The following is a 26291-nucleotide window of genomic DNA, read 5'->3' as shown; positions in this document are numbered from 1 at the left end:
AAGCAGGGACAGGCAGCCTGGGAAGAATACAGGGATGCTGTCCGGGAAGCTAGGGACCAGGTGAGGAAGGCTAAGGCCCAGTTAGAATTGAACTTGGCTAGGCATGTTAAGGATAATAGGAACGGATTCTATAGGTGCGTAGCGAGTAAAAGACAGACTAGGGACAGCATAGGCCCCCTTCGGAAGATATCGGGAGAACTGGCAACCCTGGATTTGGAGAAGGCTGAGGTTCTTAATGACTTCTTTGCCTCAGTCTTCACTGGCAAAGTCTCTGACTGCACCACCCAAGTCTTGGAAGGCGAACACAGGGACTGTGAGAATGAGGACCCTAGGCCCACTGTAGGAGAGGATCTGGTTCGAGACCGTCTTAAAAACCTAAACGTACACAAGTCCGTGGGACCTGACGAAATCCATCCGTGGGTCCTGAAGGAGCTGGCAAATGAAGTTGCTAAGCCACTGTCCATCATATTTGAAAAATCATGGCAGTCAGGTGAAGTTCCCGATGAATGGAAAAAGGGAAATATAACCCCCATTTTCAAGAAGGGGAAAATGGATGACCCGGGGAATTACAGACCAGTCAGTCTCACCTCTGTGCCTGGCAAAACCTTGGGGCAGATTCTCCTGGAAGACATGCTAAGGCACATGAAAAACAAGGAGGTGGTTGGTGACAGCCAGCATGGCTTCACTAAGGGGAAATCCTGCCTGACCAATTTGGTGGCCTTGTATGATGGGGCTACGAAACTGATGGACAGGGGCAGAGCAGTTGACGTCATCTATCTGGACTTGTACAAAGCATTCAACACTGTCCCACATGTGACATCCTTGTCTCTAAATTGGAGAGGCATCAATTTGATGGGTGGACCACTCAGTGGATAAAGAACTGGCTGGATGGCTGCACGCAAAGAGTTGTGGTCAATTGCTCAATGTCCGGGTGGAGACCGGTAACGAGTGGTGTCCCTCAGGGATCGCTGTTGGGACTAGTCTTGTTCAACATCTTTGTTGGTGACATGGACAGTGGGATTGAGTGCACCCTCAGCAAGTTTGCCGATGACACCAAGCTGTGTGATTCGGTTGATACGCTGGAGGGAAGGGATGTCATCCAGAGGGACTTCGACACACTTTTGAGGTGGGCTGATGCCAACCTTACGAAGTTTAACCATGCCAAGTGCAAGGTCCTGCACCTGGGTCGGAGCAATCCAAGGCACAGCTACAGGTTGGGCAGAGAAGAGATTCAGAGCAGCCCTGCGGGGAAGGACATGGGGTGTTGGTCAATGAAAAAATGAACATGAGCCGGCAGTGTGCGCTCGCAGCCCAGAAAACCAACCGTATCCTGGGCTGCATCAAAAGGAGTGTGACCAGCAGGTCCAAGGAGGTGATCGTGCCCCTCTGCTCTCGTGAGACCTCACTTGGAGTATTGTGTGCAGTTCTGGTGTCCTCAACAGAAAAAGGACATGGAACTGTTGGAAGAAGTCCAGAAGAGGGCCACGAGGATGATCAGGGGACTGGAGCACCTCCCATATGAAGACAGACTGAGAAAGTTGGGGCTGTTCAGCCTGGAGAAGAGAAGGCTGCGTGGAGACCTCATAGCAGCCTTCCAGTATCTGAAGGGGGCCTACAGGGATGCTGGGGATGGACTATTCATCAGGGACTGTAGTGATAGGACAAGGGACAACGGGTTGAAACTTAAACAGGGAAAGTTTAGATTGGATATAAGGAGGAAGTTGTTTACTGTGAGGGTGGTGAGGCACTGGAATGGGTTGCCCAGGGAGGTTGTGAATGCTCCATCCTTGGCGGTTTTCAAGGCCAGGTTGGACGAAGCCTTGGGTGGCATGGTTTAGTGTGGGGTGTCCCTCCCCATGGCAGGGGTGTTGGAACTGGATGATCTTAGTCCTTTCCAACCCTAACTATTCTATGATTCTATGATTGTAAGCCTCAGCCTGGTTTTGCCCTCACGATACATACCGTATTTGACTGACCAGTCAATCCAGTCATCTTCAGGTCACCTGCCCTGTTGTGTGCAGTCACAGGACAGGAGAGGTGCTGGTAAATTTTGCAGTGGCCAGCCCCCAGCTCCTGGGGCACTCAGTGGTGCCCCATTGAGTGCACACTCCTTTGCTATAATTTAATGCTAGGGTCACCTATACGTTGTGTAATGTGCTGCAATGCTTCCTTACTCACCAAAGAATAAATAAGAGATTTTAGTCAAGAGACAAACCTCTTCCCCTGTTCAGAGATGGTACAGGTCAGAGCTCGTTAGCACATGTGAGAGGCCCACCCAACAAAGCCTCTTTGCTGTCTAAGCAATTTTAACAACATTTGCCACAGGGCTGCTGTGCCCAGCTGAAGGGAACTTTAGCAGTGCTTTACTGTGCCACCATCTCAAGATTCATTAATCCTTTTTCTGATGTGTGTTTATGCCCCATGGGGATTCCTTTAAAATTGAGTCTGCCCTCAGAGCCTTATCTCTCAGCATGGCCATGTTTACAGTTCTCCATAATTTCTGTTTTTGTTTTTCTTACCTGAAGCCTGTTTTGTTCTTTTGTTATGAGGGATGGGCATAATTGAGCTATAACACTATTTTACCTTTTAAATCTCCAATTAAAACCAAATACCCTCTTGTCTTCTGGGTATCATGGCCATTCACTTTATATTATTGTCCATTTGTTGCTTTACTAACCAGATTTTAATGCTAGTTTAATCTTCTAAAATAAGAAAGTATTATTTCCTAAAAGTCTTTTTTGAAACAATTATCAGATATTAAAATAATTTTGAAAAGTTTACATTTTGGTTTAATCGTAATGGCTCTATTTCTTTAATGGACACCTGGGGAGTGTTTTAATTTTTCTTAGTTCTGGAACCAATGAAAAGATTTATTTAAATTCAGTAAAATCTCAGATACCTTCCTCATCAGCTTTGGAAAGCAACTTGGATTAGGAGCTGCCACTTTCCACAGTACATCAAGCTTTTAGTCTTCTTAACTTAGGTTTCCTTCCTAATTGAAAATTTAAGTGAAAGATCTTCATCAACAATAATCAGGTGTGTTTTAAAAAAAATTTTAACCAAGGAACAAGACCTAAAAAAGGCCACATTAATCAGAGTTATTCTTAAATTGAGCTGAACAGATTATTTTTTCCCAACACTGCACAAAGGCAGTCAGGTTTGTGTGGCCAGTGGAGAGGAGAGGAGATTCCTCTGGGAGTGGCAGCAATCTCTGTGCAAACAAAACTGGCTTGTTTGCAAAACCTCTCTCCTTTAACTCACAGCTCAGTAAGAAGCTGGGGAAAAGCCAGTCACCCTTGAATGTAAATAAAACTGAGTGCTGGGATATCACACAGTATCACAGTATCACAGTATGTTAGAGATTGGAAGGGACCTCAAAAGATCATCTAGTCCAATCCCCCTGCCAGAGCAGGAACACCTAGATGAGGTTACACAGGAATGTGTCCAGGCGGGTTTTGAATGTCTCCAGAGAAGGAGACTCCACAACCTCCCTGGGCAGCCTGTTCCAGTGTTCCGTCACCCTCACCGAGAAGAAGTTTCTTCTCAAGTTTAAGTGGAACCTCTTGTGTTCCAGTTTACACCCATTACCCCTTGTCCTATCATTGTTTGCCACTGAGAAGAGCCTGGCTGCATCCTCGTGACACTCCCCCTTTATATATTTATATACACTAATAAGGTCCCCCCGCAGTCTCCTCTTCTCCAAACTATAGAGACCCAGCTCCCTCAGCCTTTCCTCATAAGGGAGATGCTCCACTCCCTTAATCATCTTAGTTGCCCTGCGCTGGACTCTCTCCAGCAGGTCCCTGTCCTTCTTGAACTGAGGGGCCCAGAACTGGACACAATATTCCAGGTGCGGTCTCACCAGGGCAGAGTAGAGGGGAAGGAGGACCTCTCTCGACCTACTGACCACCCCCCTTCTAATACACCCCAGGATGCCATTGGCCTTCTTGGCCACAAGGGCACAGTGTTGGCTCATGGTCATCCTGCCATCCACTAGGACCCCCAGGTCCCTCTCCCCTACACTGCTCTCTAACAGGTCGTTCCCCAACCTAGACTGGAACCTGGGGTTGTTCCTGCCCAGATGCAGGACTCTACACTTTCCCTTGTTATATTTCATCAAGTTTCTCCCTGCCCAACTCTCCAGCCTGTCCAGGTCTCGCTGGATGGCAGCACAGCCTTCTGGCGTGTCAGCCACTCCTCCCAGCTTAGTGTCATCAGCAAACTTGCTGACAGTACACTCAATTCCCTCATCTAAATCATTGATGAATATATTAAATAATACTGGTCCCAGTACTGACCCTTGAGGCACTCCACTAGATACAGGCCTCCAACTAGACTCCGCCCCATAGACTACAACTCTCTGGCTTCTGTCCTTCAGCCAGTTCACAGTCCACCTCACTACCTGATCATCCAGGCCACACTTCCTCAATTTAGCTATGAGGATGCTGTGGGAGACCGTGTCAAATGCTTTGCTGAAGTCAAGGTAGACCACATCCACTGCTCTGCCATCATCCATCCACAATGTTATTTCCTCATAAAAGGCTATGAGGTTGGTCAAGCATGACTTCCCCTTGGTAAAGCCATGTTGACTGCCCCTCATAACCCTCTTATCCTTGATATGCCTTAAGATGGCATCAAGGATAAGGTGTTCCATCACTTTCCCAGGGATGGAGGTGAGGCTGACTGGTCTATAGTTACCCGGGTCCTCCTTCTTGCCCTTTTTGAAGACTGGAGTGACATTTGCTTTCCTCCAGTCCTCAGGCAGCTCTCCCGTTTCCCAAGACTTGGTAAAGATGATGGAGAGTGGTCTAGCAATGACTTCCGCCAGTTCCCTCAGCACCCGCGGGTGCATCCCATCTGGACCCATGGATTTATGGATGTCCAGATTGCTCAACTGGTCTCTAACCCATTCCTCGTCGACTAAGGCAAACTGCTACAGTGACCTGACTTCATCTGAGGTCTCAGGAGTACAGGGCTCTTCAGGACTGCCTCCAGCAGAGTAGACAGAGATAAAGAAGGCATTCAATAACTCTGCCATCTCTGTCTCTTCTGTCACCAGGGCACCCATCCCGTTCACCAGTGGGCCTACCTTGCCTCTGGTGTTAGTTTTATCAGCTATGTATTTGAAAAAGCTCTTTCTGCTGTCCTTGACCCCTCTTGCCAGATTTAATTCTAAGGAGGCCTTAGCCATCCTAGCTGCCTTCCTACATCCTCTAGCAGCAGCCTTATATTCCTCCCAAGTGGCCAGCCCCTCCTTCCATGACTGTAAACTCTCCTCTTCCACTTGAGCATACCCAGCAGTTCCTTATTTAGCCACGCAGTTCTCCTGGCCCTCTTCCTTGACTTCCTACGTGTTGGGATGCTCTGCTCTTGAGCTTGGAATAAGCAATCCTTGAATGTCAACCAACTATCTTGGGCCCCTTTACCTTCAAGCAGCCTTGCCCATGGGATTTCCCCTAGCAATTGCTTGAAAAGGCCAAAGTTTGCCCTGCTAAAGTCCAGGGTTGCAATTCTACTTGCTATTCCACTGGTCCTACCACACAAGATCCTGAATTCCACCATCTCGTGGTCGCTGCAACCAAGGCAGCCCTCAACCTTTACTGCTTCGACCAGACCCTCCTTGTTAGTGAGGATGAGATCCAGCAGCGCTCCTCTCCTGGTTGGCTCATCCACCATTTGCATGAGGAAATTATCATCCATGCACTGGAGGAACCTCCTGGACTGTGGCTGGGTTGCTGAGTAGTCCTTCCAGCAAACATCAGGGAAATTAAAATCCCCCATGACAACCATGGCCTGTGACTGTGAGGCCGCTCTCAGCTGCTTGTAGAAGGCCTCGTCAACTTCCTCACCCTGATCTGGTGGCCTGTAACAGACACCCACAACAGTATCGCCCCTGCCAGCCTGCCCCTTAATTCTCACCCACAGACTCTCAACTCGCTCATCCCCTGTCCCTGGACAGAACTCAGTACATTGTAGCTGCTCTCGCACATAAAGAGCAACCCCACCACCCCGCCTGGCTGGCCTGTCTTTCCTGAAAAGGACATAGCCCTCCATGAGTATATTCCAGTCATGTGAGCTGTCCCACCACGTCTCTGTAATTGCCACCAGATCATAATCTCCTGACTTAACACAGGTCTCCAACTCCTCCTGCTTATTTCCCATGCTGCACGCATTGGTGTACAGGCATTTCAGGGAGCGAGCTGAGCACACCGATTTCACCCTAGGATTATAGGAGGCCTCCCAGTCTTCTTCAATTCTAGAGTGCTGCCCCACTGGGGCAAGCCCAGCTACAACCCCATCCCCCTTCGAATCTAGTTTAAAGCTCTCCAAATGAGCCCTGTTAATTCATGCCCCAGCATCCTCTTGCCTCTGTGAGTTAAACCTTTCCCACGTGCCATCATTCGGACTGGAGCCTTATAAAACCAGCTGTTATCAAAGAACCCAAAGCCCTGCCTAAAGCACCAGTCTCGTAGCCAATCGTTTACAGACTGAATTTTCCCATTCAGTCCCACATCATCACTGGAAGATGGAAGAAGCGAGAAGATCACTTGAGCCCCAGACTCTTTCACCATCCGCCCCAAGGCCCTGTAGTCTTTCTTCATCCCCCTCAGACTGCGGGAAGCAGCTTCCCCCCCACCTGTCTGGAAGACCAGCAGCGGGTAGTAGTCTGCCAGGTGCACCAGGCTGGGGAGCACCCTGGTGATATCCCTGATCCGGGCTCCAGGCAGACTACACACTTCCCTATGATGAGGGTCAACTCTGCATATCGGGCCCTCTGTTCCTCTCAGAAGGGAATCGCCTACAACAATGACCTTTCTTTCTTTCTTATCAGAGGCAGTCTTGAGGTGTGAAGTCGACCGCCTTTTCCTATGTGACCTTGTAGTCTGGCCTTGCACCACATCCTCACTTACCTCTCCATCAAGATCCAGGGCCTCAAACCTATTACGGAGGGGCACCTGGGGAAGCAGGGCAGGAAGGGAGGAAGGTTGCCCACGGTTCCAAACTGGAACTTGCTTCCAGCCCTCATCGTCTTTTTGGTCCCCTACCTCTGCGTGACAGCTACAGGGCAGGGGCTGTCTCGGGCCATCCCCTTCTGTCAGAGAGGGCAGGGGGTCCATCCCCTTTTGGGAGGTATCTCCCTGGAACCGTTCCTGCTGGCACGCCAGGATATGGAGGGTTCCTTTTATCTCTTCTGGAGTTGTGCATAGAGTATTTCATTCTTTAAGGTGTGTGGCAGAATTTACTCTTGGGAATATGGAAATCTCTAAAGCTGATACCCTTCAACATAGAAAAAATAAATGGTTTGTGGATTTAATATTAAACCAAGGAAAGGGCTACTTTGATCACTGAGTTTGATCTCTTAACTTGAACTTCAGACATTACTAAGTAGCTCGGGAGCTTAGTCATAAAAGCAAGGGTTTATCTGTTAACAAAATAAAACAGTTTTCACTGTGATCTTTATTTCCCTGAATTTCAGAAGTTTTACATCTGGGGCGTGTTCTGAGCCTGTCTCTAGTTATAAAAGGTCCCTCGAATATGAGTTGTTCCTTCCTCTAGTCTATGGGCAGTGTTGTTTTTAATAAACTTCTCTGCTTGGAAAATGTTTTCTTCACTTGACAAAACAAGTACAATTCCTTCAGCTTCAAGAGGGACCAGATTGCATCTGTCTGCTAAGGCAAAAAATGTATTTAACAAGCACAGCTAGAACCCAGATAACTAAAATCAGTTACCCAGACAATTGTTTCACTTGATCAATGATTCTTCACTCTGGTGGCCTCTCTTGTTTGCATCCGTGAAGACAGTCCAATTACATTCTTGAAGCAGTTTAGGATTTTAGCCCACATTTATTTGTTTTTAAATGAAATTTCTTGGCAAATGTGCATTAAACACTAGCTAGATATCCCTTTCAAACTTTTTCCCCACTGTTTTCCTTTTATTTTTTGACCAATTTCACCTTATTTTCTAAATCCACTGAATATGTGGCAAGGCATAGGTTGCAGTAATGTAACCACAGTCCTAAACAAGAAAGAAAATTCATTCTTTATGTTGTGTTCAACTCTAAACAGATGCAATCACCATATACTTTTATCTTGATTTGTGCATATATAATCTTTCTGCATACCTTCTAGATGACTGGGTTTCTGTTAGTCACTACTCTTCAGAGAAGTTGAGTAAGATGTAATGTACATATGGATGTGCCTTTTTTCATAGAGTTTATACAGGTACTAGCACTTAAGCTCTGCATGCCTCCATTTATAAAGTCTAACTGTAAAAAAAGCCTGATTAATGCAGGTTGAACTTCATGGCATAAAACCTTGTCAGTCACCCTTTCTACCTGTCAGTCCTACAGGTGCATAGTGTGTAGAAATGTCTGCTGCATGGTCAGTGCCTAGCCATGCAAAGCAAAGCTGCATGGCAGGTCCCAGCCATTCACTGCTCCATTGAGCACCCATACCCAACAAAAGCATGTTTCCAACATAAATGATGTGTTATGATGTCAGAAGTATTTTTGCCAACCAGCAAAAATTGAAACCTCAAATTTTAGCCCATACCTTACAGGAGGTTTGCATGATCTGACCCTAGATCATTTTAATCTAACAGTTTAATTCATTCTTCATAGTATTTTGTAAATTATAGCAGAGGTTGGCTTTCAAGGTTGATGTACCAGATCATAATTTTATTTCTCAAATTACAGATTAAGCCCCACAGAAGAAACTGATTAAGAGCCAAGACACATTAAATCTCAAAAAGAAAAGATGTTAATGATCAAGGTGGCTGTTGATACCTTGTCTCTGTGGCAGCAGCAGCTTATAGCTCCTGATGATTCCGGAACTCAGAGGGAACCAGGAGTTGGGTATTGGTGCTTCTCACAACGCCACCAAGATGCTGTAGCTTCAAGCCCTGTGGCATCTGAAACCTGACGGAGATAAATGGTGGCTTAGTACTTTTATACTGTATTACAGCAGTACCCCCAGCAGTGTAGAAAGCCTTATTCACTTTTTATTATGGAAAGAATACTCAACTATGTTTATATTTTCTTTTGCATGATTTCTCATGTGTATAAGAATAATGGCAGTAGCAATTGAGATAACTGTGATTAATTTTGCTAGTTCTTTGCTGGAATGAAGAAGCTGCAGAATTCCATGTTCCTATAAAAGTAAGTGTAAGGTTTGTTAAAATATAAAAAATCAACCAAAGCAAGATTACACACTAATTCCACTTGTAACAGAAAGTTTATGACAGACATCAACTATAAAGGCTTTAAACTTGATAGGAACAGAAGTATTATCCTTATCAAAAGTACTAGCTAGCATGTTTCTCTTGGTCTTTTTTGGTTTTTGAGAAGTTTAAAGTGTATTTTGCTTACTTCGTAAAACACTGAAATGGCTTTGTTTTATGCTTTTTTGTTTGCCAGTCGTGGGAAGACAAATATATTCTCAAGATATTTGAGACAAATAAAATCATACCTACTCCTTTTTGTCTTCTGTCTCCTTCTAACTCTCAGTCTTCTAGAAGACTCAAGTTACTCTCAGCCTTACTGGTATCTCAAGTCAAGCTTTTTGGTTAACTTTACAGCTCCATGAGGTTCAGCCTTTGTCCAACTTAGCCCTGATTTTCATCTTACCTTCCTATACGCCCTCTTTGGTTGTTCTCGACTTAGAGAAAAAGCAGTTACCTTCAAGAGAAGTAATGTAGTCCAGGAATTTTCATGCAGATCAGAAGCTTATCCAAAAAGTCCTAATTTACTTTTTAAATTATTTAAGGTATTTTTAGATAATTAAGAACAGAGCTGGGCAAAAAGGATACGTATTGCTATCTTTGTTTTATTCATCTGAAGAATTTAGCTAAGTTAAATAAACTGTGGTAGAACTCAATCTTCTAATTTAGATTACTAATTTAGTATTTGCTTCATTGAAATTGTAAGTGCCTGGTTCAGCAAAGTGAGCGTTACAATACAATATACAATTAAGAGAGAGACACATTTGCTGATAAGGCGAAGTTGATGGCATGGTATGGCTTTGGCATCTTCCCCTGTGTGGAGTTTATTACCTCTGGGAGTTTTGAATGCTCTCTTAAATTGCATAAAGCCACAGGAAAAGTTAAGACCTTCTGTTCATTCATAACCTCCTCTAAGGAGAGATGTATTACAATATAAGGTAGTCATAGTGGTATCTAATGCATATGTTAAAGCCATGAGGGTCAGGAAAGCAATAAGAGGAAGCTTGTGGTGTGAGCATGGAGTTGCATGGAAAGGAAGCACTTTTGGTCAAAGCCCTCCTCTGTTTGTGCATGTTTTATTAGAACACCAGAACAACACTAATCTGATTACAGGATGTGGAAGCCTTCCACATCCTCACTAGCAGATCCTGAAATAGGCAGCCCTTTGCCTTTCCCCTCACTAACTCATGACTCGTCTGGTTGCCTCTGGAAGAAGGTAGATAATCCATGCAGAAAAACTCTCCAACCATCCCTGCAGCAAGAACAAAGCACAGGACCCAGACCTTCTGTTTCTAGTTTAGGCAGAGGACATCTGGTACCAGTATGACTGAACTGCAGCAGACATATAAGTGATGTATAAGTACCTACCCTACAAATAGGTATCTTTCTGGTGGAGATAGCATGGGGCAGGGGCAGTTGCTGTTAGGCAACCAGACTGTGGCCACCCTATTTTGTAGAGTAGTGAAATACGGGATATTGTACCTGGGGCCTCAGGGAGAGAGTGTGATTTGGAGCATGCTGAATATGCTAGTAGAGAAGTAACCTTTCAGACAAGCTTCAAAGATATCTAAAGGTTTAGGCAGTCCTGAAAACTGAATGTACATAAAAAACCATGGCCTGGGAGTGGGACTGTGTTTTTGACACCAAAATTTGGATGTAGGCACAGTGAATCTTACACAAGATTTCTTATGCTTGTGAACATACTTCCTTTTTTGTTTGCTTTATTATAGTGTCATAGAATCATAGAATAGTCAGCGTTGGAAAGGACCTTAAGATCATCTAGTTCCAACCCCCCTGCCATGGGCAGGGACACCTCACACTAAACCATGTCACCCAAGGCTCTGTCAAACCTGGCCTTGAACACTGCTAGGGATGGAACATTCACAACTTCCCTGGGCAACCCATTCCAGTGCCTCACCACTCTCACAGTAAAGAATTTCTTCCTTATATCCAATCTAAACTTCCCCTGTTTAAGTTTGAACCCGTTACCCCTTGTCCTGTCACTACAGTCCCTAACAAATAGTCCCTCCCCAGCATCTTTAGATGCCCCCTTCAGTCTGCTGTGAGGTCTCCACACAGCCTTCTCTTCTCCAGGCTGAACAGCCCCAACTTTCTCAGCCTGTCTTCATACGGGAGGTGCTCCAGTCCCCTGATCATCCTCGTGGCCCTCCTCTGGACCTGTTCCAACAGTTCCATGTCCTTTTTATGTTGAGGACACCAGAACTGCAAACAACACTCCAAGCGAGGTCTCATGAGAGCAGAGTAGAGGGGCAGGATCCAACAGCAGAGTAGAGGGGCAGGATCACCTCCTTCGACCTGTTGGTCACGCTCCTTTTGATGCAGCCCAGGATACGGTTGGCTCTGTGGGCTGCGAGAGCACACTGAAGCTGTCTCATGTTCATTTTCTCATTGACCAACACCCCCAAGTCCTTCTCTGCAGGGCTGCTCTGAATCTCTTCTCTGCCCAACCTGTAGCCGTGCCTGAGATTGCTCCAACCCAGGTGTAGGACCTTGCATTTCTCTTTGTTGAACTGCCTGAGGTTGGCATCAGCCCACCTTACAAGCTTGTCAAGGTCCCTCTGGATGACATCCCTTCCCTCCGGCATATCAACTGAACCACACAGCTTGGTGTCATCGATGAACTTGCTGAGGGTGCACTGAATCCCACTGTCCATGTCACCAACAAAGATGTTGAACAAGACCGGTCCCAACAGCGATCCCTGAGGTATACCACTCGTTACTGCTCTCCAACTGGACATTGAGCCATTGACCACAACTCTTTGCGTGCAGCCATCCAGCCAGTTCTTTATCCACCGAGTGGTCCATCTATCAGATTGATGTCTCTCCAATTTAGAGACATGGATGTCATGTGGGACAGTGTCAAACGCTTTGCACAGGTCCAGGTAGATGACATCAGCTCCTCTGCCCCTGTCCATCAGTTTCGTAGCCCCATCATACAAGGCCACCAAATTGGTCAGGCAGGATTTCCCCTTAGTAAAGCCATGGTGGCTGTCACCAACCACCTCCTTGTTTTTCATGTGCCTTAGCATGCCTTCCAGGAGAATCTGCTCCAAGATTTTGCCAGGCACAGAGGTGAAACTGACTGGTCTGTAATTCTCTGGGTCATCCATTTTCCCCTTCTTGAAAATGGTGGTTATATTTCCCTTTTCCAGTCATCAGGAACTTCACCTGACTGCCATGATTTTTCAAATATGATGGACAGTGGCTTAGCAACTTCATTCTCCAGCTATTCTTTTTATTCTTTTGCACTTTCAAGTGCACAGTTCTTGTTGTCTGTTTAGAGTTTAAATGCCATACTTATGGGCTCTTTGAGGAATAATTTTATTTTGAGGAATTCTGTAAGTTGTCATCAGTCAAAACTTTAAGAGAGTAAAGGGCTGCAGACCAAGATGAGAGTAAACTATCACAGCTGTTACAATGCTTGGTGATGCTAACTTCTGAAAAAGAGAGGCCAAAACATGAGGGAATTCATTAAATCAATTAAAAGGATACAAAAATTAAGTCAATTAAAATATGCAGAAACTTTGCATATACTGTTATCTTCTATTCCTTTCCCTGTGCAAAAGATTTTTTTTTACCCAAATAGTGATCCACTCCTCCTTAATCTTCCTCAAGGCTTCCCTTTGACACTTCAGGAAAACAGTTTTTTAACATTACACAGTGAGTCCATAGCAGATCTTGGAGCAATAATGTGATAATCCTACCACCTAGGTTACAGTGAAAAGCTACTAGATCATGTAATTTAGAATCATAGAATAGTTAGGGTTGGAAAGAACCTTAAGATCATCTAGTTGCAACCCCCACTGGTATTGTTTTATTATATATCTTGTCAGTAACAGAGCAGTGTCAAATATTGAACATTAATTCATTTGCTGAGAAAAGGAAAGGGTTTTTCAGGTTTGTTTTTTTTCTGGGAAGAGTTTCATTTTTTTGATAGCTGCACTTGATAATAGTAGCCCAGGTTTTTCAGAGAGACATTTTCAATAATTAAACGTTATAGTTAAATTAGAGCACTTTATTTAGTAGAAAGTTGGGTCTTTACTTAAATAAATGTTTTTAATCAAAGATACTACATTTCCAAGAAGCTTTTTCCACATTACAAAGATTATTTTATTAGCTTTGAATTTGATTTGCACAATTAAAAGTGGTAAAAAGTCTGCCTTTGGATCTGAAGAGGAAACATAAATGTGACTGTATGCAATGGGAAGTACGTGACAATCAGTTTCAGTGGCTATAAACCTTAAATGTTGAAGCAATACGGAATTTTTTTAGCAAGTTTTTTGCAGTAAAATTCCCTTCACTGCAAAAGCTTGTTCAGAATAAGACTATAATTTTCCATTATTAAATTTATTGAATATGTATTTTCTCTTACGTGTAATAGTGCAACTACAGTAATGTCGAGATTTTGAAAAAGGAGATAGTTTGGTGATTACGATTATTTATATAAATAGCACAGTGATCAGTATTTTTATTATTATTTTCACAATGAAATCTGCTAAGCCTGCATTTGCTATCAAGCTGGGTTTATGATGCAATTAATAAGCTTAATATTTTGGCAACATGGGAGATGACATAACTGAGTCTACATCAATGAGTGTGACAAATATACATTATAAGAGAGATATATCCCTAATCAAGGCAACATCATTTTTATAGCAATGACTTTTCTTGGACTTAAACAAAAACCAACACATAGTTTCAGCCTTTTTAAGAAACAATTTAGCAAAGGGCAATTTGGCTAGCTCCATAGGTGGTATTTACAAAGAGAAGCATAGTTTATAAGAGTTAGTCATTTGGATGTGGAAGATAGCTCATGTCCCCTTCTCTCAGCATCCAGTTCCATGTTTGAACATTCTAATTAAAAAGGGTAGAAGTTCAGGGCAGAGACATATAAATTCAAAGGGGAATATTTTCACAGTAACTGGTTTTAAAATAAAACTTTTTAATAAGAGCATTGTGTCTGTAGAAAATTGGACTGTTGTTCCCAGGCTTATAGTTTCACAAGATATACCTGATTTTTATGTTAGCTGTCTATACAAAAAGAACTTGGAAGAAAGAACAAAACCATGAAATCACTACAGGTAAGTCCTTTTTTCAGACTAACACACCTTTCAGTGCTAGGCAGTGAAGATAAACTTGTCTCTGATACTGTTTTTATTACAGGTTTGGAGTAAAGATTTATTTTCAATGACTTATCAAAATTAACAGGCTCCTTACTGTTCACAGTTTATCAGGATGCCCCAGAGCTACTTCAGCAATGAAGAAAGCAAAGCTGTCTGGTGAACAAATGCTAACAATAAAGCAGCGGGCCAGTAATGGTAAATTTTTAATCATTACCTTTATAAATATTACTTCTTTGTAAATGAAAGTTGTCTTTATTCTATTGGCTTTTTTTCCTACATGTGTAAATCTTCTTTGTATAATTAATGGATTCACTGCCAGTAGAAGTAGGCTGTGGATATCTGAGCCAGCAGAGGAATGGTCAGGGTGGTCTGTTATGTCTACTTAAATCTAAAACACTAAAATATTTCCAAGTATAATATACCATTACAATTTTCTGGTTCACATCTCATTCATTAAAGGTAGATAATTGGTCTTAATTGTTGCAGGATTCAGAAGAGAAAAAGGTTTAATTTCCAGAGTGTCATGTCCTCATGAGGTCCCTTGAATTTATTTGGAGCTGCGACTCTGTAACCTCTGATCTTGTCCCATTACATTTCCAATAGTCTGCAATCCTTTCTGGGAAAGGATTTGTTGCAAGGAAGCTGATAAAAGTATCTTGGATAAAAATCCAAAATCTAATAGTCAAACTGCAATAGAAGCAAAATGTAGGTGCTTCATTTCAAACAAGTAATGCACAAAAGATTTGCCTGAGAGGTGCCTAAGTCCTGAGTTTTCTTGGAAAACTTGATGCAGTCACTTAGTCTGTGACTGTGCATTGCCTTCTTAATTTTTGGTGTTGACTTTGAGAACCACAAAGTATTTCAACACAGTGCAGGAGGCGTTTCAGCCCACACTGCAAACACAGCTGGGGGAAGCGTTGACTGTCTGTCTTCAGTAGCTGATAACCAGGGAGGGAAAGTCTGGATGTAATTTTCTCTGCAGCCTGGGAAGTACTGGAAACTGTATCTGCTATGCCCAGGAAGAATGCCTTAAGGAGGGGTACATGTAAATTTTGGGTACTTAGAGGGATACAGGGCATCCTTCCTATTAGAGTTAGGGACTTGGGAAAAGGAAGGCAAGATTCACACTACAGTATGAATAAGAGAGTGGGAACACCAATTTCTCTAGCTTTAGGGGTTCAGACTTTGACCTGGGAGAAAACAGGCCTACCTCTTCCCAGGACTTTATTTTACGCTTTGTTATAGTAATTTAAAGGATAAATAAATAAAACTTTACAGTTTATTCCTGCCTGAGTCCTTAAAAATGCAGGTACCTTTAAAATTCTGTTCTCTAAATGTCTGTGCCATAAACCCCCAGAAATCACTTCAATTTTATTCTCTAGATCATTATTTAATAATAACCTTCTGAACCATGAGCTTACTAAAAGCAAAAGCAGAATCACAATATACCCCAGCACTTCAACAAAATTTCACTGTGCTGGAAAAAAAAAAGTCTTCTGAAATAGTTACAGATTATTTGAATGACTTTGTAATATTAAGAGACTAGCATGTCAAGATATTTTCTTTTCCTGGAGAAGATCTGTAAGTGGACACAGTCTTTCAAATAAGTTACATATGACAGTGGAGCAGAAATTATTGCTGCAGGTACATTTCTCATGATATGAAGTTAAATCAGTACATAGAAAGAAAAAGGTGTGTCTTATTGATCCTGTAAGCATTTTCAACACTCTCACTGGAAAATTACTGCAATTTTTAAAAGAAAAGTAGTGGAAAATAAATTAGTTTAACTTCAAAAGAAAAGTTTGAAGAACACTTCCTTTTTCTTTTTACTTTAGTACTTTTACTTAAAACAAATTTGTTTTCAAATATGGAAATAATTAATTCACTGAATTACAATTTGAAGCTTAATTATTTTAACACCCCTTTTATTTTTATATCACACAGGTATAGAAAATGATGAAGAAATTAAACAATTAGATGAAGAAATCAAAGAACTAAATGAATCCAACTCCCAGATGGAAGCTGATATGATTAAACTCAGAACTCAGGTAACAGTTTTATGAAGCCCTAAATTCAGCTGCTTTTTCTACATGATTGATTAAAAGAAATATAGGAAATATATTGTTCCTTTTTATGTTTCTTACATATTAAGATTTCTATCTGTGATTTGCCATTTATAAAGTCAGAAAACAATATCCATTTTGCAATTTCCAGACCAGTTACAAGCATCATGGTCAGCTTTGCATTTCCCCTTGATAAGGTTATACCTTTCTAATAGCAGTAAAAATATTGTGTGATATCATGGACATTAACATAAGCTACCAGGTGAAGGAGTCCAGATGAACAACATGACTTTTCCCACATCTGTGTTACAGAGAAAATTTAGGTAGGGAAGTGAGTATCTGTTACATTTCACTTCATCATTTGCTACGCTATGCAGCCGTTGGTGACAGTAGTGGTTCCACACAGATCCAGTTTAATTCCTTTTAGTTTCCACATAAAGGAAAGGCAAACCTAGCAAGAGACTATTATTTAAAACCTCATTATACAGCAGTCCTGAAACTGGATGGAAAAAGCATTCTAGAATTGATGAAGACTGGGAGGCCTCCTATAATCCTAGGGTGAAATCGGTGTGCTCAGCTCGCTCCCTGAAATGCCTGTACACCAATGCGTGCAGCATGGGAAATAAGCAGGAGGAGTTGGAGACCTGTGTTAAGTCAGGAGATTATGATCTGGTGGCAATTACAGAGACGTGGTGGGACAGCTCACATGACTGGAATATACTCATGGAGGGCTATGTCCTTTTCAGGAAAGACAGGCCAGCCAGGCGGGGTGGTGGGGTTGCTCTTTATGTGCGAGAGCAGCTACAATGTACTGAGTTCTGTCCAGGGACAGGGGACGAGCGAGTTGAGAGTCTGTGGGTGAGAATTAAGGGGCAGGCTGGCAGGGGCGATACTGTTGTGGGTGTCTGTTACAGGCCACCAGATCAGGGTGAGGAAGTTGACGAGGCTTTCTACAAGCAGCTGAGAGCGGCCTCACAGTCACAGGCCGTGGTCGTCGTGGGGGATTTTAACTTCCCTGATGTTTGCTGGAAGGACTACTCAGCAACCCAGCCACAGTCCAGGAGGTTCCTCCAGTGCATGGATGATAATTTCCTCATGCAAATGGTGGATGAGCCAACCAGGAGAGGAGCGCTGCTGGATCTCATCCTCACTAACAAGGAGGGTCTGGTCGAAGCAGTAAAGGTTGAGGGCTGCCTTGGTTGCAGCGACCACGAGATGGTGGAATTCAGGATCTTGTGTGGTAGGACCAGTACAATAGCAAGTAGAATTGCAACCCTGAACTTCAGCAGGGCAAACTTTGGCCTTTTCAAGCAATTGCTAGGGGAAATCCCATGGGCAAGGCTGCTTGAAGGTAAAGGGGCCCAAGATAGTTGGTTGACATTCAAGGATTGCTTATTCCAAGCTCAAGATCAGAGCATCCCGACATGTAGGAAGTCAAGGAAGAGGGCCAGGAGACCTGTGTGGCTAAATAGGGAACTGCTGGATATGCTCAAGTGGAAGAGGAGAGTTTACAGTCATGGAAGGAGGGGCTGGCCACTTGGGAGGAATATAAGGCTGCTGCTAGAGGATGTAGGAAGGCAGCTAGGATGGCTAAGGCCTCCTTAGAATTAAATCTGGCAAGAGGGGTCAAGGACAGCAGAAAGAGCTTTTTCAGATACATGGCAGGTAAAACTAACACCAGAGGCAATGTGGGCCCACTGATGAACGGGATGGGTGCCCTGGTGACAGAAGAGACAGAGATGACAGAGTTACTGAATGCCTTCTTTGTCTCTGTCTACTCTGCTGGAGGCAGTCCTGAAGAGCCCTGTACCCCTGAGACCTCAGATGAAGTCAGGTCACTGGAGCAGTTTGCCTTAGTCAATGAGGAATGGGTTAGAGACCAGTTGAGCAATCTGGACATCCATAAATCTGTGGGTCCAGATGGGATACACCCACAGGTGTTGAGGGAACTGGCGGAAGTCATTGCTAGACCACTCTCCATCATCGTTACCAGGTCTTGGGAAACGGGAGAGCTGCCTGAGGACTGGAGGAAAGCAAATGTCACTCCAGTCTTCAAAAAGGGCAAGAAGGAGGACCCGGGTAACTATAGACCAGTCAGCCTCACCTGCATCCCTGGGAAAGTGATGGAACACCTTATCCTTGATGCCATCTTAAGGCATATCAAGGATAAGAGGGTTATGAGGGGCAGTCAACATGGCTTTACCAAGGGGAAGTCATGCTTGACCAACCTCATAGCCTTTTATGAGGAAATAACATTGTGGATGGATGATGGCAGAGCAGTGGATGTGGTCTACCTTGACTTCAGCAAAGCATTTGACACGGTCTCCCACAGCATCCTCATAGCTAAATTGAGGAAGTGTGGCCTGGATGATCAGGTAGTGAGGTGGACTGTGAACTGGCTGAAGGACAGAAGCCAGAGAGTTGTAGTCTATGGGGCGGAGTCTAGTTGGAGGCCTGTATCTAGTGGAGTGCCTCAAGGGTCAGTACTGGGACCAGTATTATTTAATATATTCATCAACGATTTAGATGAGGGAATTGAGTGTACTGTCAGCAAGTTTGCTGATGACACTAAGCTGGGAGGAGTGGCTGACACGCCAGAAGGCTGTGCTGCCATCCAGCGAGACCTGGACAGGCTGGAGAGTTGGGCAGGGAGAAACTTGATGAAATATAACAAGGGAAAGTGTAGAGTCCTGCATCTGGGCAGGAACAACCCCAGGTTCCAGTCTAGGTTGGGGAACGACCTGTTAGAGAGCAGTGTAGGGGAGAGGGACCTGGGGGTCCTAGTGGATGGCAGGATGACCATGAGCCAACACTGTGCCCTTGTGGCCAAGAAGGCCAATGGCATCCTGGGGTGTATTAGAAGGGGGGTGGTCAGTAGGTCGAGAGAGGTCCTCCTTCCCCTCTACTCTGCCCTGGTGAGACCGCACCTGGAATATTGTGTCCAGTTCTGGGCCCCTCAGTTCAAGAAGGACAGGGACCTGCTGGAGAGAGTCCAGCGCAGGGCAACTAAGATGATTAAGGGAGTGGAGCATCTCCCTTATGAGGAAAGGCTGAAGGAGCTGGGTCTCTGTAGTTTGGAGAAGAGGAGACTGAGGGGTGACCTTATTAGTGTATATAAATATATAAAGGGGGAGTGTCACGAGGATGCAGCCAGGCTCTTCTCAGTGGCAAACAATGATAGGACAAGGGGTAATGGGTGTAAACTGGAACACAAGAGGTTCCACTTAAACTTGAGAAGAAACTTCTTCTCGGTGAGGGTGACGGAACACTGGAACAGGCTGCCCAGGGAGGTTGTGGAGTCTCCTTCTCTGGAGACATTCAAAACCCGCCTGGACACATTCCTGTGTAACCTTATCTAGGTGTTCCTGCTCTGGCAGGGGGATTGGACTAGATGATCTTCTGAGGTCCCCTCCAATCTCTAGTATACTGTGAAAGGCAAGACATGAATTTCATTCTTTCCCTGGCATTTTCCAGTGTCCAGCATAGCTGCTGGTTCGTTTTCTTCACATGATTTGAGCATAGACACCAACAGGGAGATTGATCACAGTTCTTGCCATTTATCAACATTTAGTCCCATGGTCATAATCATCCAATTGATCTTGATGGAAACAGGATAAACCATTCCTTGTTGCTTCTTTGTCTGCTGCTTGTGGAGTAGAGTGCCATGTCTGTTGTCCTCTTCCTCTTGTATACTCATAAACAGAAGGCAGGATCAGCCTCTTCAACTTGTTTTTTCTTTACTTCTTAACCTTAGCCAAATTGATACTGAAACCTCACTTCTATGTTATGCCTGTATTCAGGGTTATTTTTTCATTATTCAACCTTTATAGGATTTGACTTATGTTTTAGATAGTTTTCTGATGTAACCACATATAACTGTAGAGTAATAAAGACAAACTCTACAAGAATGTAAAGCAAGAAGAATAATCAATGGCAGGAAAATTGCATTTATTTATGTTGGAAGAATTTGGTTCTAAGTTTTGAATCTGGCAGCTTCCAATGTGTCGTGGTTTAAGCCCAGCCAGCAACCCAGAACCACACAGCCACTCACTCATTCCTCCCCCTTCCTCCCCACACTCCCAGAGGGATGGGGAGGAGAATCAAAAGAATGTAACTCCCGCGGGTTGAGATAAGAACAGTCCAGTAACTAAGGTATAACACAAACCACTACTGCTACCACCAATAACAATGTTATAAATAACAATATATATATATAATATATATATAATAAATATAAAATAAATATATATAAATAAATATAAAATAAATATAAAATGAATAAATATAAAATAATAAAATATAATATATATAATATAATATAATATAAATAACAATAACAAAATTATACCAATAACAATGATAAGGGAAATAGCAAGGGAAGAGAATACAACCGCTCACCACCTGCCGACCGATACCCAGCCCAACCCGAGCAGTGATCTAGCCTTTCCGGGCAACTGCCCTCAGTTTATATACTGGGCATGATATGCTGTGGTATGGAATACCTCTTTGACTAGTTTGGGTCAGGTGTCCTGTCTCTGCTTCCTCCCAGCTTTGCCTCTTCCCTGGCAGAGCATGAGACTCAGAAAGTCTTTGGTCAGAGTAAACATTACTGAGTAACAACTAAAAACATCGGTGTTATCAGCATTGCTCCCAGACTGAAAGTCAAAAACACCACACTGCACCAGCTACTAAGAAGGAGAAAAATGACTGCTACTGCTGAACCCAGGACACAATCTGCCTCATGTTTTCTTTTGCTTAACACAACACCGTAGATGTTTATTCACATACAGACTGATTTAGCTGAGATTTTAAAAAATGTAAAGCAGTATGGCTGTTATGTGTACATTAGATAAATGCTCCAGTAGTCAATAAATATCTACATTTTTAATTTTTGTTTTGGCTAGATGAATTTAAAAAAAGATATAAATAAAGCCATGATAACACTATCACAGGCATAAAATATGTAGTTTATGAGTTCCCAAGGTTTAGCTAGGAATTTCACATCAAGTTTTGATGAGTAATGAGTACAGAAGCCATACTTCAGTGGTCTCAGTTCTAGCTTTTATATCTCAGACTAGAGAAGTTTCTTAGAAATCAGATTAGACACTACCTGGGAACACAGCATATTTGTGGTAAAAAAAGCCTCAGCTGATGATTTTGCCATCAAGTAGAAAGGATGCTTTTCACACCTCAGTGCAGCAGATTTAGAAAAAGGGTAGAATAACTGGCAGCAACACACCCTGTCATTAAGATAATTAATAGGAATCTAGAAAATAGCAGTACAAGAGACCTTGACATGTTATTTTGTCCATCAGTCTCCCTTTCCTACTTCCCAGCTCTTCCTAAGCCACTTCTGACAGGTGCTTGCCTAACCTGTTTTTTATTTACTACACCAGAGATTCCACAGTCCCTGGGCAGTAAGGTCTAATACTTACCTATTCTTACCCAACTAGCCACTGATGCCTAGCAGAAAATCCTAGCCGAGTCAAACTTAACAGGAACTCAGAGGCCTCAGATTTGAATTCATACACACTCCTGAAGATAAACAATTTACATTTCCAACATGTAGAGAGTTACATCATAGTCATTATCAATCTATTGAGAGGATCAAAGTCAACAGTCCACTATATTTGCAACAGTAGAATTATACTGAACAAAACAAAATGTTTGCTGATAAACCTTTAGAAAATCATTGTGCAACCTAGATTTCACTAAGACTTCACAGACAGGGAATACACAATGGGAAGATAGATAGTAGTTCTGTGAACACCAGAAGTAACAACAGCTTTGCTTCATATGGATTTGCATCCCATATGATTGTAAGTGCCAGCAAAAGTTTTTCCTACAATAGGAACTTCCCCTCTATGTAGAATCTTTTATGTTTAAGTCATACTGCAGTCTTTTCCGTAGCTGGAGCATTCATAATACTCTCGTTTATTCAGCTGCCTTTTACTATAAGAAAGTATTTTTCATCTAAGACTTTATAGTAAATTTGTTCAAAAGTATGAGAGGGGCAGAAATGCATAAAGGTGAGCAGGAGGACGAAGAATCTGCAGATAACTGTGTGTCTCATACAAGCAACAGGTTATCCTGTTTTCAGAATAGATACTAGTGAACATTGATTAGTTTCAGGATAAAATGTTGGGAGGGAAATTTCAGCCTTTAAGCAAGTGAATACAATAATTAAGTGTGCCAGTTATCTTAAGGTACTTACAGATGAGTACTAAATGCAACTGTGAGAAACACTGATCAGCTGCCACAGTATTTGCAGATAGGTAGCATCTCACTTGAAAAAAAAAAATATAGAGAATAAAAGATCTGTTCAAGTAGCAGCATTCGGCTATCTCAAAAATCTACAAAATGTCAGCTCTTACTCATGGTAGTGATGCAGCAGCACTATGCCATACTGAACTGGGCCTTCATCAACATCAGACTCTTCACTTTGGACTGTAACCAGTTTTTTAGGGTAAATATTGGAGCATGACTGCCTGTAAGAAGTACCTATGAAAGATGTTTTGCATTTGCATGCAGCATTTGTCTCCCACGCAAAAAAGCTGAGAGCAAAACAAGAGAGGAGGATATGTTTCCAGTTTCAAAGCTGAAGTATTTTGCCTGCTATTATATGTTGTGGAAATAGTTCAGAATCAATTAATTTTGACAAAACCAAGCCCTTGCAATACTTAACTTGGGTTAACTGCAATACGAACACCTGTAGTTAAAGTAAGAAACACGTTACTTCTATCAAATGGGCTGTAGCTCCATAAGCAACTGAAACTTTTATTTAACCAGGATAAAACTTAAGAGATCTAAGTACCTGATTGTGCCAAAAATTTCCTAAAATCTACTCATCCATGGTCAAGTTAATGTTCACTTAAGAACCTTTTCTCCTTCTGCCTGCTGCTACCACACAAACCTGCAACCTTCCCATCAGCATTTAGATTGTATCAATTCTTCCCAGAGTTGCCAGTGTAGAAATGGATAAAACTCATTTTGAGAATTCAGAAACTTGTGTTCTTTGGCATTTTTTCCACTTCTCTGACTTTTTTTTTTTTTTTTTTTTGCCCTGTCATCAATGCATGCTTCAGCCTACACACACAAAACCACACTATACACTTCTTTTTAGAGGTTAATGGTTATCATCCACTGTGGAAAGTAAGGACAGGTCTACAGAGGAAAGCGTAGACAGATACAAGTAAGCTCTGCATGTCCTCTTGACCAGCCAGCGCTCATCTGAAGTCTTTATAGCTTCATTAGCACAGTGCTCTGCACAAGCTGAGGTAAACTGCCTCTCAGCAGTGCTTTTTAGCTCAAGAAGGGCACCACACAAGGTCAGAGCTAACTTGAGTCTGGTCATCTGGGAACACCGGCAGAGCACACCAGCAGAGCATACTGTCATCTGTCTTCACCTGTACATGTAGTCATGCCCCAGAGACCCACCTTCCTGGCTATTGTGCAGATTTTCTTCAGTTCCTTCAGTTTTTCAAGTCATTGCATGTATTAGGAAGCTGTCTGAATTTGTACATGCATTGCGATAACATGCAACTGCTCAGCTTTCAAAAGCAGCCCTGTGAACCTGCATAGGTTCAAATCATACCTAAAAAGAGCTAAACACTGGCAGCAAGGAGCTGTGCATGCTTAACTAACTTTATACGTGTATACAGATATATATATATGTCAATCAGAAAATACAAGAAATGCATGACTTACTGCAGAATGTGCGTAAGGTAGGCTCCTAGGAGTAGAAGTGTTTAACCAAATGAATGAACTTGCAGAACGAAGGTCTTTCTTAATGCCTTTCAACTCAAAAAGAAAAGCTCTAAAGCAGTGGAATCGAATCCAAGTTCGTTCATTATTACCAATATTAAAAAGACAAGCTGTTAAAGTTATACAACACGCAGTAAGAATAAGAAGCCCTTAACAGTGATAAGAATCTCAGACTCTAGCAAAACCTTTTTAATCGTGAATGAATAGCCCTTCTTCTCCTTTCCCTGGTATTTCTGTTATCTCTTCCTTCAAAGAGCACATGCTTTATAATAGTTTGCCTTATATTACATTGTGCACAAATTTGTCCATTTTAGATTACCACAATGGAGAGCAACCTGAAGACGATAGAAGAGGAGAACAAAGTAATTGAACAGCAAAATGAGTCTCTTCTTCATGAATTGGCCAATTTAAGCCAGTCTTTAATTCATAGTCTAGCTAATATCCAGCTGCCACATATGGTAAGTGATTGAGAGCACAAGTTAAGGAATTTGGCGATCTTCAGTTCACTTCATACAATAGATGTCTTTTTTTATGTTTATGTTTCATCAACCAGTTGGATATTTGTGGTAACAACACTGAAACCATAAAGATACATTTAACTGCTAACAAAGACATGGAGGGCCTGTTCCAGTGTATCCTGTAAAATTAAGTAAGAACCAAATAGGCATTTTAAATATTACTAAAAAAATGGTGGCAATATGCCTTGATAATATGTTATGCTTAAATGAATTTACGCTTAAGAAAATAAAAGTTGTATATGAACTACTATTTAATATCTCGTAGGAACCAATCAATGAACAAAATTTTGATGCTTACGTGACCACTTTGACGGACATGTATACAAATCAAGATCGTTATCAGAGTCCAGAAAATAAAGCCCTACTGGAAAATATAAAGCAGGCTGTGAGAGGAATTCAGGTCTGAACAGCTGCTATAGTGGTGAAAGTCTTGCTTAAAAAAAGGATGCCTCTTGTTTTTTGCTGCTGTAATTTACCAGAAAGTGTTATATATTTATTTCTGTTTGAAACAGTGTTATGCTTACAAGACTTCATAATGATTTTATGTCTTGCTTTAAAGATAGTAACTGCAGAATAGTTTTTTGAATACATTCACATTTTGTACGTTTTCATATAAGCTGACATAGTGTGATATGCCATGTAATGTTTATAGCTGCTAATGTATGCACATTTTTGGGGTATATATATTTCTGAAGAGGTAAGCTGATCAAAATAAATAGAGTGTAAATTCTTTTTAATGCTTTAGTGATTAAATGTTTTAGTATTTTGAACTGAAATGGACAAAAAAAAAAAACAGCTTTGAATGACAATGTTGCGGTCTGCAGCCACTTTTTAAACACTATCATTTTGCCTCATGTTGGAGGATTTTATGGGATTTAAGAAATACATTTTGTGTGCATATTGTTTCATAGCAAGAATTGGTTGCAAAAATGCTTTATTTTTGAACAATGCTTGAAAATATTATGTGACTTTTGGTTTGAAGGATGGTGTGTGGTGGGGGCAATAAAATAAGGTTTTTTGAATTCCAAGAAAATGGCATGGATTAGATGTAAGATACAAAATGGGTAATTTATTGTAAGACAACATCAAGCCATGGAAACTTGACAGAAGATTCAAAGCAGCTTAAACAGCACTTTTTAATTAACTTCTAAGCATTACATGGTATGAATATGGGAACATCCATTATGAAAAGAACTATATCAGAGGTGGACAACGTGAAGATTTCAGCTTTTGTTTTCAAATAAACTTTGGAGCCAACATTCTCTTATCTCTACTGGACTGCTAGTGCCCCTCTGAACTATCTGTTATAGCAATGTAGTTCATCTTTCAGAAATTCTGTGTTTTCAATTCAAGATGGAGGACAATATTTTAAAATTAATATTGCCTTTTCACATCTTTAATTTTGGGATAAACACAAATGATCTGTCTATTAAGAGTTACTGAACTGCATTCGTTGCTGTCTATAGTAGGAATGCAGTTCAGTAAAAATCTTTCTTTTTGCTCTATCAAGCATTTGATCTCATTTTTAACATTTTAACATTTATGTTTTGCTTTTTGTTGGAGAACAATCATTACTGCAGCAT

General features: G+C 42.1%; 1 protein-coding gene across 3 annotated transcripts in view; it reads left to right on the top strand.

The window, feature by feature from the left end:
• Window positions 1-25114, top strand: part of MYT1L (myelin transcription factor 1 like) — a gene marked incomplete at both ends in the record, with an annotated part of 140725 nt that extends 115611 nt beyond the window's left edge. For 2 of the 3 annotated variants that reach the window (XM_080616432.1, XM_080616431.1), the window contains 4 exons: window positions 14467-14558; window positions 16308-16411; window positions 24505-24648; window positions 24974-25114. In XM_080616432.1, the coding sequence (XP_080472558.1) occupies window positions 14467-14558; window positions 16308-16411; window positions 24505-24648; window positions 24974-25114 (481 nt within the window). Of the gene's footprint in view, window positions 1-14466; window positions 14559-16307; window positions 16418-24504; window positions 24661-24973 lie in introns of those variants that run through there. The other variant, XM_080616433.1, reaches the window with a different exon arrangement.
• Window positions 25115-26291: the final 1177 nt, after the last annotated feature.

Source organism: Psittacula echo, assembly GCF_963264785.1.
Source record: "Psittacula echo genome assembly, chromosome: 4".
Lineage (NCBI taxonomy): Eukaryota > Metazoa > Chordata > Aves > Psittaciformes > Psittacidae > Psittacula > Psittacula echo.
Note: the sequence above shows the minus strand (reverse complement) of the source record. Positions and strands in the feature narration are given on the sequence as shown.